At 41.5% G+C, this 14,936-nt stretch overlaps 1 protein-coding gene across 2 annotated transcripts in view; it reads left to right on the forward strand.

Annotated features, from left to right (window-relative positions):
• myo3b (myosin IIIB) overlaps positions 1–14,936 on the forward strand; it is a 52,804-nt gene that overhangs the window by 22,427 nt on the left and 15,441 nt on the right. The window contains exons 23-32 of one of the 2 annotated variants that reach the window (XM_029530289.1): positions 4,741–4,820; positions 5,646–5,666; positions 6,870–6,947; positions 7,433–7,638; positions 9,520–9,631; positions 9,791–9,953; positions 10,409–10,489; positions 11,923–12,019; positions 13,408–13,462; positions 14,364–14,487. In XM_029530289.1, coding sequence (XP_029386149.1) covers positions 4,741–4,820; positions 5,646–5,666; positions 6,870–6,947; positions 7,433–7,638; positions 9,520–9,631; positions 9,791–9,953; positions 10,409–10,489; positions 11,923–12,019; positions 13,408–13,462; positions 14,364–14,487 — 1,017 coding nt within the window. Of the gene's footprint in view, positions 1–4,740; positions 4,821–5,645; positions 5,667–6,869; positions 6,948–7,432; positions 7,639–9,519; positions 9,632–9,790; positions 9,954–10,408; positions 10,490–11,922; positions 12,020–13,407; positions 13,463–14,363; positions 14,488–14,936 lie in introns of those variants that run through there. The other variant, XM_029530290.1, reaches the window with a different exon arrangement.

Genomic DNA, 14,936 nt, shown 5'->3' on the forward strand with positions numbered 1-14,936 from the left:
GAAACAGACAGTGGAATTTAAAGATGTGGATTTTACATTTTATAAAGTTGGTGTTGAAGGAGACCCGGACTGTCTTGTTTTAGCTGATGATTGAATTTTTGAAATGTGCACCTATAAAGTGGTGAGCAGGTGAGAACTGTGGCAGTCACCTGGACCACCTGGACCAACAACAATACAGCAATAAGCTGGCCGACCCCAGGCGTGGTTCTAATGTCTGAACCACAGCGTTTGGCTCATCTCTGCGTGACAGCTCTTTTGCTGAACGCTGGCATGTGTGCATCCACACCGCCCGCTCTGTTTCTTTACACACACAACAGAATGTTTCATTTCATTTCACTGCCGTCTCACAGTCTGTTTTTGTTTTGCTTCATTCAGAGAGAACGATATAAGTATGAACGTATTGCCCCTCCACCCAATTCTGTTCACTATTCTATGCTAGAATATGGCCCACATTGAATTTCTGCTCTTACTATACACGACAAGAAGTTTCCAATTCTGCCTTAAATATCTTTGTTCAAATGTTCATACACTTAGTTTTCATGATTTCTGATCAGCCACAAATTATATGATGCAATCTGAATAACTTTTGTCCTCCTCTGTGAACATACTGGCCAACTTTATAATTGTTCCAGTAGCCCGTAACATCAACAAATATGGTTAGCCTATAAAATTAGCAGTCCGCTGGTTTTCATGAACAGCGTGGCCTGTTCTTCGGCTCTCGCCCAGCTCATAGTGTTTCCTGCTACTTCAGCAAGAGGATGACTTTCAGAGGTGATTTTCCATAGCATGTCAAGCAAAGCAAAATGCTATAGGGCAAGAAACAGACTGAGATTGTATGTATTTATCTTCATATTAGTTTTCACCCCTCTGAAGCCGTATAAAAGCAGACAACCATGACATAAATATGTCTCATTGAGAAGAATAAATGTCCTCATTGGGTGTCACAATGTGGGTTTAAGCATATTTACTCAAACACTGAACCTTAATGTGAGGTTGTTGCACTTGTTTGTGCATTTCATGCAAAAATATTGTGCTTTACATTTATGTGACCTGGTAGTGCCACCAGTTACTTTGCATTTGTGATGAGTTTTTGATTCTTCTGTGTACTGTTTGTTTTCACCTAACAGTCCGACCCACTTGTGGATAATGTTAGTGTTTGTAATGCCCCAGTATCTGTCCTCTCAGGTCTCAAACATTCTTTTGAGTGTCAGGACTTGGTTTGCTGATATTTTACATTTGCACAAGTGTGTATTAACAAGAGACGGCCTTACAGAATGATATGTTACTTTAAAAAAATCACAGGTCATAAGGTCAAACTCATAACGTGTCTAACATTTCACTTATTTGGTTTTACATCTTCACATGAAGCCACCGTTGCCATTCTCCTGTCTTCTCGCATCGCACTCTCATCAAATCTCCCTTCATGTTCGGAGATGCTCCTGTGTAGAAATGACAGGCTTCTCCCAGAGATATGACACATTCAGCTCTTTGTTCTCTCCCAGCAGAAGCCTTTTTCATCCCAGTGGGCAGATACCACTGTCTTCCACCAGACTTCCACACACACTCTTTCCAAGAGAGATGCTCACCAACTAACACTTTTCTTCATTGCATCTCCTAATCTTGGTATTGGAGAATTTTTGGAGTCAGCAGAGGGATTTTTGATGGCCCTGCACATCAATAGCAAGGAGTCGAGACTCCTAAGTCACATGGTACGACATCCTTTGATAAATGCAACACTGTGTTGTGTCACTAAAAGCCAATTACACCATGCTTTTTATGATTGATCTGCTCTGACAGTAGTGGATGGCATTTAAATCAACAGCCCCCGGAGCCATCTCTAGGCATAAACGGTGGTGGTTATGGAGGGTGGGGAGGGGAGCAGGGGGTTATGGGTGCTTTAATCTCATTTGCTTGGTTGCTGAGTTGAGTTTCTAGATCACATATTTTCAAAAAGAGAGCGGGAGAGCGACGGAGATATCCAGCAAGCCCCTGCTCACTCAGCTCGGGAAGGCTGCTCTCTTACAACTTTGATTGTCCCCCGTGTCGACAGCTCGATCCACAGCTTCTGAAGTACAAGGCACACACTGGCACTCATAAAAGCGTGTAGGGAGGTGTCATATTGAACGCGGGATTGCTTTTTAATCCCAAGCACATTGACTATTCTTGTCAATAGAACCCCAATACAACTGCCAGCTTGAGCTTTTTTTTTTCCTACAGGATTCTTGCTGGGCTTAATTTTCAAAGTGAACGCACAGATGCCAAGGAAGGCTTTTTCTCTTTCTAACCCCCCTCCCACCCGCCACCGTCACTACACACACACACACTACATTGCCTCTCTCTGTGTTTGTCCTGGAAGTCCATGCCAAGAGCAACATGAAGCAGAAGCGATCAGTGGGATGCTCCTCCACGGCCTGTTTCTCAAGACTGAATGATCTAATGGGAAATATTCCCCTCACCTGCTCTCCCATTTTTAATTATTAATATTTTACATGCAAACTCTTCTATTTCATTTATTTGCTTCATTTTACAAAAAAAGAACTTCCTCTCACTGCAGCAAAAAAATGTGTGCAACTTTTTTCTTTAACTGAAACTACTGTCAAAGAACAAATCTTTTATTCTTGGTTGTCTCTGTGCTTGAATAATTATTATTCCCATCATTAGACAAGTTTGCCACTGTATCTAAATTAGAAGGTCTTCTTTCAGGCTGGACATCACAGGTGTTCCCTTGGTTTCATGTCTCTGGAGGCAGAAATCTTTGAGGATACTGACTATTAACCCATGCTCTAATCATCTCGTCAGGAGGGGATATGAAACCCGCCAGAAGAATGAATTAATGCGGCCCACTAAGGAATATACGAAGGGAGCAGTGAGTGTCCGTTTCCAAGGCTTAGGTACAACTGTCATAGTTTCTCTCATCGCGACGCAGCCCCTTCATCTCCCCTTGATGGTGTCATGGAAGTGAGAGGCGTGAAAGCACAGTGACACTCCACGGGCCCGTTCCACTCGCAGCCGCTAATTCATCATGACAAATGTGCTCAGATGATCTGGCCCAGCAGCACTAATGGGGAGAGGAGAGAGCGCACTTCATTTGCACAAGACCCACTCCAATTAATCCATCCAGCTTTACTCTGGGCTAATTGGAGCGGGGCCCTCCCTGCCTGTGTGCTGGTAATATACCCGACACAGTTTAACGGCTCCTGTTCTCAAAGATCATACTTTTTCTGTGTGTGTGTGTGTGTGTGTTTCATTGTGTGAAACACAACCCGTTTGAGGTTGTAAAATCCGTCTCTGTGATGCTAAGCATAAGGTCCTCTCACAAACGTGTTTGTATTGAGCAGATAACGGATCACATTTTCACGTGACCGTATTTTACACTTTCCTTCCTGCCATTTTCAGGCTCCAGCTCTCAACTTGTGGTTACTTGTACTTGTAATGTACAAATACAAATATTTAGAGTTTAGTTTGTTAGCAAAACGTATTAATAACAGAATAAGTATAAGGGAGGACATAAATAAATAAAAAAAATAGCAGATAACTGTCAAATGCTAAAAGCAGCATCACTACTGGCTTAAAAGACTCTTTTGAAGTGCTCTCACATCATATGTTTTGGGTTGTTTTGACTACAGCTGAGCGTGCGTGAGTGCATGCGGGGTGGGGGGGGGGGGGTCTGTGTGTATTTGCGTGTGTGTGTGTTTTATTTGTCCCCTGAGACACCACATTTCCTCAGTGCACTGAAAAACCTTTGGCACAAATAGGACATTCTTTGTCTAAAGTTAGAAGTGGTCTGGCTGGTAATTAATCCATCATAAAGTGATTTTGATCTCTACAGCACGTGATTGATGCTTCTAACACACCCTTGATAGTGCAGAGCCCTCTGAGAATGGCAGGCGCTGATCCTGTGTCTTTTTGTGTGGCTCGCTGTCAGACCATGTCCTTAACAACTGACGTGAGTCTTGAAATTACATAGGAGAAGCCGGCTACATATTTGCATTTTCGAAGTTCGCCTGTGTGCGGTGGAAAATCTAGAACAATTGTTGGCCTGTCACTTCAGCTTTATCTTAAAAAACTTACAAAGGTTTTCCTCCTCGCCGTACACGGCTGCTTGGGTAATGCTGCCTCCTGTGTCTGCAGACATATTTTTCTAAAGGTGTGTGTGGCACATCTGTGCAACTATTGTTTATTCATGGAGTAAACCCTTTGAAATGTGTTAAGATACTTCCCACTCATTATAAAAATCCTGCCACCCATGGATTAGGACTTTGATGTCACCAATCCTGCTTCAAAGGCGTCTTTCACTGCTATTAATCACAGTTTAGCCTCTGAAGATATAGCCAGAGAAAACATTTGGACATCTTGTGCAGAAACTTTGAAATGTTCAGACTGTCTTGCATATGCTATGTTCATATCCTTTCCACTGTGTGTGGGGCTGTTGGACTGCTGTGCACGCAGCTGCGCTCCGGAGTTCATGGGATTCAGCTCAGATTTAGGCTCTTCTGAACTGTCTTTCATACTGTGCTGCAGTATGAACACTACTGTTAACGCTGTAGGGTAGTTGTTCACCTTGTTTGCCATTTGTCTTGTCTGTGGAAAGAGAAGCAACCCAAAGTAATTAGTTCCCTCTCATTATTCATTTCTCTTTTCAGTACAGCAGCTCAAACCTTTCCCAAGCAGTGGAAATGTCCTGAGGTCACTACTCATGAATATACAAATATATAAAAGTTGTGTTTCTGTCTTAAACAGGAAATCTGGCCACGTCCAGGGCCAGGGTCACCGCAGCCTCCAGATCACTGCCACCGCAGCTCGGTTCAGGACGCACTAATGTGAAACTTGTGCTCCTGTTGCACAAATCATCACATCTGAGAGCATATTGGGTTTTTTTTTTTTTTTTTATTTGTTGCTCAGAGGCATCGCACCATAAGAAACCCAGTAAAAACCTGTTCAGTGAAGCGTAGCCACATTAATTGACTATCCTGTTATGTTTTCTTGCCTCGCTTGTGGTGATGCAGCAACGCCATCTGGCATTTGGTGTCTACGGCATGAAAGTAGTTTCTCAGACTTACTAAATGTTGTTGTTTTAATGAGCAGTAAAGTACTGTAAAATTTAAGGAGCACTTTTGTAGCTTCTCTAAAATTAAAAAAGCAGAAAAGTATATTTATGTGTTTCAGGACGAGCCAAGTGTTAGTTTGATTAGCATACTAATCCTCAATAATTTCTCATAACTGCTTTTAAAAGAGCATTTTGAAAATGGCTGCACCGAGTGACGTCCATTGATCATGTTTATACTGAGTTTCTTGAGTAGATTTATAGGTATCACTCACTACTCTGTATTTTAGGAGCATCAGCTGCCTAAAATGGATTCTTTGGCCTTTGGAGACTCATCATTTCGCTCTGTCTATTTTACCTTATTTAAGGAGAAAGATTTGGTCCTACCATAATGTCTGAAGAATCACATTTCTCTTGGAAGCTATCTCTGTCTTTTGCTCTTTGTTTTAATTGTATGTTTGTCATATAAAGGAAAGATATATCACATTGTGACTCACAGTGGAAAACCCCTTAAAGATGTTGTATTTCAGCTTCTTCTTGTCTATCCATTTCTCTTTTCCTTTATTTCCATGTTTTTCCTCAACATGCGCTGCACTCAAAGTCTCCCAAATACCTATTGAAGGTAAGACTTCAGTTACAAATTGAAAACGTTGCCTCTAAATAATACTTTTCTAAACCACAGACCACTTTCAAATGTGAAGCAGCCTCTGAAAGTACATGAAATCAACCGATCATCGCCGTAATCCAAACTGAAGCTTTAACTATGTTTCACTAACTCTGAGTCATGTGCAGATTCACTCTAACATCAATCACAGTCTGTTTTTGGAAAATGTAAATCATTCCTTTTGAACTATTTTTTCACACAGCCACACTTCCGTGTTATTAACGTAAACAAAGTCTTTGTGATGTCTCTTTTTAAAGTATAGAAATACGCGATATGAGACACACGGTGTCCATGATTTGGGAGAAACATGACAGTAAAACAAACAGTTTTATTTGGTTGAACTATCTGAACAAGAAAGAGTGTCTGGATAACAGCTCTGTGTGATTGATGTAATATGTATGCCATCACGACCTCAATCAGAGCAGGGGAAAGTTGACAGAAAGCGACACTCATAAAAGTTAGCAGTAACAGCAGATTAAAGTCGTGCGGCGGTCGTTACTGTAGGGTAGTGGAAGGAAGTCTCCAATAAGAGTTTGTGCGTCTTTGGATTTTTTTCTCTTCTGCTTTCAGGATAGCAAAGAGTCAGAAAAATCTGTTTCCTCTGTTCTTGCAACTCAAGAATGTTTGACGTACCTTGCTTTTTTTTTTTTTTTTTTTTTTGTGCAAGGATGAAATAAGGTCCTAAGATATGCACTTTTCTACATAGACTTACCATAAAATATCTATTGCATCATTAATTTTGATGAAGCCATGAATTGCAAAGGCCATTAAAAAGCTTATATTGTGTCCTCGTTAATCTGTCGTCGTCAGGATCACTGTCTGCTCGGTGACGGCTAGTCTCATTACTCAGAATGCTCTGCAATCTTCCCATGCCCCACAGCATTGCAGAATTATTCTCCAGATTGTTAGCTATAAGTGTTTATGGGGCTGTGCTATACAGACGGCACAGCTAGTACAGCTGTGTGTTCCCAACTGGCCCATTTAGAGGAAGACGACCTGCTGTAATAATACCTTTATCTCTACAGAGCCTACCAAGGACATCAGGTTGCAAATGAACGCCATCTCATTTGAATCTGCTGCACTTTCAGCGATATTCCTGAGTTTGGCCTGCGTCTCTGTGTAGCGTGAAGTTCGTTGTTGAGCATGACTGTTTGTGTTTAGGTGGACACCATGGAGATGATGCGTCACCCAGATGAAACCACCAGCATGAGGAGACAGACCGTGGCCTCTTATTTCCGTGTAGGTGTTCTCCGTTTCATGTTAGGAGAGAGAAGCTCACAACAAACACCCATTTTAACAGTTCATTGTCCGTCTTCAACCTCCAAATCCAAAATATGAAAAAGACAAATGGTTATTCAATTTTTAGCATTTTTGTCAATTATGAATCCAACATGACGTTATTGCAAATACTGTCAACCAAAGAGCTTCTTATTGCTCTTAATACAAGGTTGTGAAACACTAAGCAATATTCTATTATTGGTGTTATAGAATGTGACAGCAAATGCACGTTTTTCATCCATTGTAAACTTAGAAATCTGCAAATTTATCAATCTTAAAAACTGTAGGTAGATGTTCTGACCTCTGCTGTAGGTAGAACAGTGACTTTTTTTACGGTTCATACAAATCAGATTTATCGCTGATTATCTTAAACATTATCCCCAGCTGACTTTGATCCTGGTCATTTATGTGATGACTGTAACTCTGCTGTTCCCGTGTTTCTGCAGTACTCACTGATGGACTTGCTGTCTAAGATGGTGGTGGGTCAGCCACACTTTGTGCGCTGCATCAAACCCAATGACGACAGGCAGGCGCTGCGCTTCTGCAGGGAGAGGGTGATGGTGCAGCTGCGCTACACGGGCATCCTGGAGACGGTGAACATCCGGCGACAAGGCTACTCCCACCGCATCCTTTTCGAAGAGTTTGTCAACAGGTAAGAGCAGCGTTGAGGCAGTCTGCACCGGCTGAGCGCAGACACAACCCCAGACATAGTGCAGAGCGACAGAGTCATACTCTGTCTAACACAAAAACTCGAGCTGGCTAATTAGATTGCAGTGCAAGTTGAACAGAGCAAGAGTCTGACTAATTGGTAGTCATTAGTGATACTGCAAGACTAAATCCTACAGCTCTTTTTACTGGGTTAATACTACATTCTGCAAAATATGGATTAAATCCAAACAGGGAGGAACTGTGGTTATAAGGGGTGATGCATTTTAATGGATTTCCTTTTACTATTCATAAAGAGTTTGTTCTTTAACTCAGTGACCTGGAAAAGCTCAAGTGCCGTCTCCTTGTCCCATTGGTATACATCAGAACACAATTAAAACAAGATTTCATCATTAGAGGGCCTTTATGTAAGGATGTTGTTTTTGTTTTTAGAAATATGGGACATGATCTCGTAACTGCTAATAAGTATGACACGCTCCTGTTCAGCTGTCCATCCCGATTTAAAAAGCGCACACCTAAACATCCTCGTCCTCCAAGATACACTCACTCAGATGAGTCTGTGGGAAAATTCAAGGAAACTTATGTTTGATCAATTTCCCTTTGAAAAATATCCAAGCCACCTCTAATGTGGAGACTTTAAGATGATATAAAATTTAATTAACTCAGACTTGTGGCCTGTGAGAAGGGAAAAAAGTTTGACATGGTTGGTTAGACTCGCTGCTTCAGGGAAACTTTAAAAAGGGGGAAAAAAAGTGCTTGATTTTGGAAAACTAGAACTTTGAATGACTACATGTTTTGTTTTGGTTTTTTTTTCCCATGTTCCACTTTGAAAGAGTGATTACGGGAATGTCATCATTCAGCTGAACTGATGATTTTGTTGTTTTCTCAGCAACACCGTGTGTGAATGTGCGGCTGTATTACCACTTCTGACTATATTTTAACCCTAACATTGAATCCATATCATCCCACCTGAGCCCAGTCGAAGTCGTACAGACAGACCAGAATGGCTAAACTGCAACTTTAGTGAAAACTGATTTAAATTTGTGCTCTGGTATCAAAGGCTCGTCTGATGTTTCCAAGCAGTGCTTTGTATTTACCATCAAAGAAATAACAGGTATCAACAGGAATTAGAATGAAAGGCTGTAGACTGAGGTGGGGAACAGAGTTCAAAGAAGTTTTTCTTCTTCTTCTTCTTCTTCTTCTTGTTTCTGACCAACACCAAACACAAGAGATGAACAAGTAGTTTTGGAGCCTTGATGTCCCTGAGCAAACAGTTATAGCCACTTTGTCCCTATGCTGGTATTTTGTAAACTACAACAAGGGGATCAGTGGATGGATCCAGACAATGTGAGTAATAAAACATGCAGTGGAGCTGATGCACACCGATAGGCCGGGGCTGATGGCCGTCCTCTGTGGCCACTGAAATAAGAGACGATGATCCATTCAAAAGAGGACCAACAATGGGCCTCTGTTGAAGACTCTCATCTCAGTTAGGCTCTTTTTTTTTTTCTTCTTCTTGTCAGACTGAGCAGGCAATTTTCTGACTGTGGTGCGTCTCATAACACCTTAAGCACTAGTGTGAAATAAGATGTCTCACCTCTTGAACAGGTAAATTCCTTGTAAATGATTTCAGTGAATGAAGAGGAGACGCATGCCTGTAATTAATCAGCTGAGATACCAAATCTGAAGAATCAAATCAGATTTTTCCAAGATCAGATTGTTTATGCTGAATTGTACGTGTGCATAGTTTAATACAGAAGTAGAAGCAAAGTGATAGTACAGTAAAATTTAAAGAAACAGTGGGAGATCATCTTCTTTGTCTTTAAAAGCTATAACTCTGTTTAACAAGTTGTCTCCCGGGTCATAGATATTACTACCTTGCATTTCGGGCTCACCAGATGCCAGAGACCAGCAAAGAGAACGCTGTTGCCATACTGGAGCGGGCTCAGCTAGAGGACTGGGTGCTGGGCAGAACAAAGGTAATTCAATTGCACCAAAAAAAAAAGTGAAATAGTGAAGAAATGTCTCTTTGCAATTTGATTTGAGAGTTTTTAACATTACAATTCATATCAGAAAATATGTACACTGTCCTGCATGAACTACTCTGTGGGACTGACCCGGCCTAAACATGCTGTCAGGTTTTCCTGAGGTACTACCACGTGGAGCAGCTAAACCTGCTGTTGAGAGAGGTGATAGCTCGGGTGGTAGTGATGCAAGCCTACGTTAAAGGCTGGCTGGGTGCAAGACGTTACCGAAAAGAGAAGGAGAAGAGAAACCACAGCGCCATCATCATCCAGTCAGGTACGTTCTTATTAATAAAGCAGCAAGTAGGAAATGGATTGTTGGAACTTAAGTAGAAAAAAGTACTATTGAAGGATGATATCTGATTATTATAATTTTTTTTTTTTTTTTCAAATAATTTAATGATGAAACGGTTCTAAATTTGATGTCTCTGACCACCACTGGGTTTCTTGATGACTTCTGTTCTATTATGCACTGACATATAAGAGATGAGCTTGATAACCACAGCTTGACCTAGGAGGGTTAAGAGCAATGCTTCAGAGCAGACAAAAAGACCTTAGTGAGTTCAAAGGGATCCATCCCTCTGCCACCTGGTTTAGCAGTGTTTTGAAGTAGGATCTTGTGTAGTATATGAAGTCTATTTTGTTTCACAGAGGTAGGTCAGCAATCTCTCTCTCACACACACACACACACACACACACACACACACTCACACTCTCTCTGTTTCTCTCTAGTATGGAGGGGCTATGTTGGTCGGCAGGGCCTCAAGCAAATAAAAAAGGAGCGGGAGGAGGCGGCTATCTGCATTCAGTCAGGTAATGAAATGTTTATGTTTTCTCTTCAACTTCTTCATACATTCAAATACAGACATCTGGAATTTCTCATGCTGTCCCCTGTCCCGTGGAAATTCGTGCCACTTTTTCATACTCTTTCAAAAGGAAAAGGGATAAAGGCCTGAAAAACCTTCCATCTTTGTGAAACACCTTTTTGATCTCAATGAGTGTCCTACGAAACAGTAATAATTAATTAATAATGCATAAAGAAAAGCTTTTGAAAGTTTGGGCAGCATTTGGTCCCCATGTTTCAGAAGAACAGTGCATACTGAGATCCTTTTTTCCTTTCATCTCTTTCCCAGTAAAGGCAGAGAGGGGCTTATCCCTTCTGTTTCCTCACGACTTCCTCTCTCAAATTCCTGGCCTATTACACAGCTCTCACATACCAGAAACAAGATGCCTTTTTATACTGTCAACCTTTTCATCTGAAATGTAAATTAATTCTTACTCAGTGTGCCTTGACGAAGATCAAAGTGGGCACATTAACCTTCCTGCACCCTCCCCCCTCCTCCTCCTTGGAGGCTCTCACTGGAGGACAAGGGAGGGTGCCAAAAGGGGCAGGAGAGAGGAGGGCAGGAGGAGGAGATTTGGCATTGTTTCCCCTGGCTCCCCTAAGGGTTGCCCTCATCTGGCACATGGAGCATCTCAGTCGCCTCCACACCTTGTGTAAATGTCCTCCATTAAAGCCTTGTAAATAACGCTGCAGAATGGATAAACATGGTTTCGGTGTAAGGAAAACCTCTCTGCCGCCGCCGTCTTTCTCTTTAGACAAGTGTGTTTGTGTGTGGCCGCTGGGGGTTTTCGAGGGGGGCGAGAACCTGAACCTGACATAAGTGGGGCCTCAGCCCCCCGGTGGAGCACTCCAGCACATTCACATTGTGTGTTCTCTGCAGCTTATAGCCTTTGAGGTGGACTGCATTTGCATTCTGAAAATAAACAGATGCCTTTCAAATGTATGAGCCTGGTGGCTTCTCAGATCTCAGCAGGGCCTGGGGGACATGCTCACCATCGATCAGATTAGACCATGCAAAATAGAACCGTGGCTCAACAATGTACTGGAGCGTTCCTTTCCTGTGCATATAATTTTACAAGAAAAACACAAAGCCCGTTGACAGAGTAAATCAGTGAGCTCCGTATACCGTCCGTCTGAGCTCGGTATGTTTCAGTAATCACACTATGTTTTCCCTCTGCTGCTCTATAATCCTTATATGGATGCTAAACACATTTTACTTCCTCCCAGCAAATGCAATGTTTTTAATACAAAGCTGTTTAAACACTCTGATAAATTGTGTTAATTACAACAATTACACTTAGCTGCCTCAGTGGACTATGTGTATGTTTTGATGGATTACAGAGGGAGGAAAAATAGGTTTCTGATCGTGTGTGAGAATGCCTGACATACATATCCTGTGCAGCTTACAGGGGCCATCGGGTGCGCCGGGACCATGGACCCCAGAGGCACAGATGTCACCCTAAAGCTGGAGGAAAGACCACCAAGGAGGGGCATACAAGGTAAGCTCTGACATCTCTTGGCCTCCTGGGTCACTTCTTTTGAACGATAATTTTTCTGCTCATTTTCCTTTTTTTTTGTATCATTTCTTTATTGATTCTAATTATAGCACAGACAATAATTTTTGAACATAGTTTATAATTAGATCACTATCTGAGAGGACTTACTGAGCAGCAGGCCTTGTATACCTGCCAGCTATCTTTAGTTCCTTCTTTCTTTTTCCCTATAATGTACTGTTGTTTCAAGTTGAAGAGAAAGCTCCTCCCTGGGCACCACCTCTTTCAGTTTTATAAATGTAATAAATATCTTTCCACCAAGATAGCACACTTGTCTGACCACAAATGGGGCTGGGCGCTTCACTGGTCTCCAGATGTACGAGCAGAGGACTTTGTGTTTATTCAGCATATGGGCAGGCCAGTCATTAAGAAAGTATGTACTAAGCGGGAGCGCAGCCGCTGACTAAACAGCAGCACACGTGTCAATGGTGGCTTTTAGCAAAAACTTTCATCATAAGTCCCATATATCAGTGATAACAAATTCACTAATGCAAGGTTTTGGAGCACCAACTAAAAATTAATCTATGTAGAGAGGAATGATTCTCGGTGAAATTTTTTTGACTGTGCCATGGCTCTACCAAAGAAACCACTAATAATTACAATAGCGACAAATTCAGAGTGCTTTTAAAATGACACTACGTAAACCATCTTAAACCAACTCACGTATAAAAAAAAAAAGAAGAAGATCACTTTCAAATTTTGGATGACTTTTGGTCAACGCTATGCATCGCTCTCCAGGCACAAACTCCAGAATACTAGATTTCCACATCTGAAAACGTTATGCTTGTTATATACTCAAACCAAGTGGAGCCTCATCAGGGATTTTTCTCTCCATGTTTACAATCATATTCCTTGGTGAGAAAACTTCAAACCTCCACTTAACAATTCTGTTTAATCAGTGTTGGAATCTCTCCATATAGATTTATTTTGACATGATCTGGCCCATTTTCCTCCTGTAAGATCTATGTTCTCACCTACATGCTGTTCTTTTCCCTTTTGATATCCCTCCTCTCTGCCACGCGTGAATTCTGTTTGCATCCAAACAGCAGAGCCTCCAGTTGCATCACCAAGTCCAAACTGGATGAGATTTTGTTTTTCTTGACTCAAAGCATGACTGCGACTGGCATACATCTTTGTGTTAGCAGATGTTGTTTCTTTGTTTTATTTTGTTGTTGTTTTTTTGTTTTTTTTTTTAATAAATAAAGCTGCAATCAGTGATCTCACAAAAAGATACCTCTGTCTCGCTTTCTACAAATTGCATGATTGTAAGTTAAAGCTTGTTATATTACCATATTTACATTTATTATACTTAAAACTGTGTCTTACATTCACAGGTGTTACATCCCAAAAAGCAGAGAGGCATGTACAGATCACATACACAGAGAAAATGTAAGTAACAGAATATCAGCGCGTTTTTTTCTTATATCTGACTTTAGCCGTGTATTTAAAATGCTGCTCCTCTACAAAGCAGCTTTAACCCAGATTATTCTTTGGGAATTTTTGAGTCCTTGAGACAAAAGAGTACTCTTGCTCCAACCGCCATCTCAGCGGAGAAGACAGGGTGGTACGGGAACGAGAGAATCAAAAGGCTGGAAATTCACGGCTGAGAATAAATGCTTGCTCTTCCCTGAGGTGATTTGTCTTTGCGCTCCTCTTTCTACAGATGTTAGACCCCTTTTTTAGTAAAGACCTGAGGTTCTTTGGTAGCACTTTGATATCCTGCTCGGATTCAATATGTGAAATAGAAGAGCCACTCCGTGACTTGGAGCACATCACAGTCTTTGAAGTCTGATCCAATTTTTGCTGCTCACCATTTGATGTTGAAAGGATGAAATGAGGAAAATGTACAGTTTTGCCAGTAACTCTGCTGAGCATATGTAAGATTAAAAAAGCAAAATCCTTTGGAGGATGTACTTAGAAATGTTAAGCAGATTAATACTTTCCTATAGCTCTTTTATTCAAAGATAAAATTAAATATGAGAGGAAGTCTGTATGTGCGCTTCACAATTAAGTCTGTGTGGTGCTGTTTGCTAGGAGGTAGGGCTACTAAAGGGGGATATGCAATTGCATTAGCATTTGATTAACATTGCAAAGCACATTAATGGGTTTGAATTATATGAGTGCCAAATTGTAAATTGTAAATAAATGAATACAGCATCTACATGACTAAATTGAAAAAACAAAAAACAACAACAACACACATTACAGGGCTTGCTTTAACACGAGTGTATTTATCCAGTGCTTTCATTGACATTACTCTTCTGGGTGTGTTTATGCCTTCTCTTTCAAGGTTGGCCCAGACAGCCGAGACAGACAAGTGAAAGACTTCAAGAGAGACAAAGGCAGCGCAGAAGACAGTGTAGCGAAGCCTTGCAGGGAGACAGCTAGACTGCGAGACATGCAGTGTAAACAAGGTAAGCCCAAGCACAGAGCTGGCGGGTGCAGGTAATTACACAAAGAGACAGCAGAAATCCTGCTTTAATGGATAAAGTGCCATTTTTAATGTGGGACCCCTTTCAACCTTTCATCCCAGGCAATCCTCTGCTGCCATTCTTTGTTGACAGCAGAAGGAGAGAAGCATTATGGGTGATCATTTCTGCGGTATTTTAATAACCCAGGTCAGCTCGTCATAAATGTCTCATGGCAAGTGGGGGGGGGGTTCGAAGTGGCACGAGCACTTCAAAGCTTTCACACTCCTGCACGGCAAACCCTTCACTAAGGATCTCATCAATGACTCTAATAGACCTGCACAGTAACGGTGACAAGAAAATACACAAACCCTGATTTGTTGAACATATGTTTGGTTTGCTTTTTGCCCCAGGCGATGAATTACATTAATTCCTGCTGCCTGAAAGGCAGAGTG

This window comes from Echeneis naucrates, chromosome 21 (genome assembly GCF_900963305.1).
Source record: "Echeneis naucrates chromosome 21, fEcheNa1.1, whole genome shotgun sequence".
Lineage (NCBI taxonomy): Eukaryota > Metazoa > Chordata > Actinopteri > Carangiformes > Echeneidae > Echeneis > Echeneis naucrates.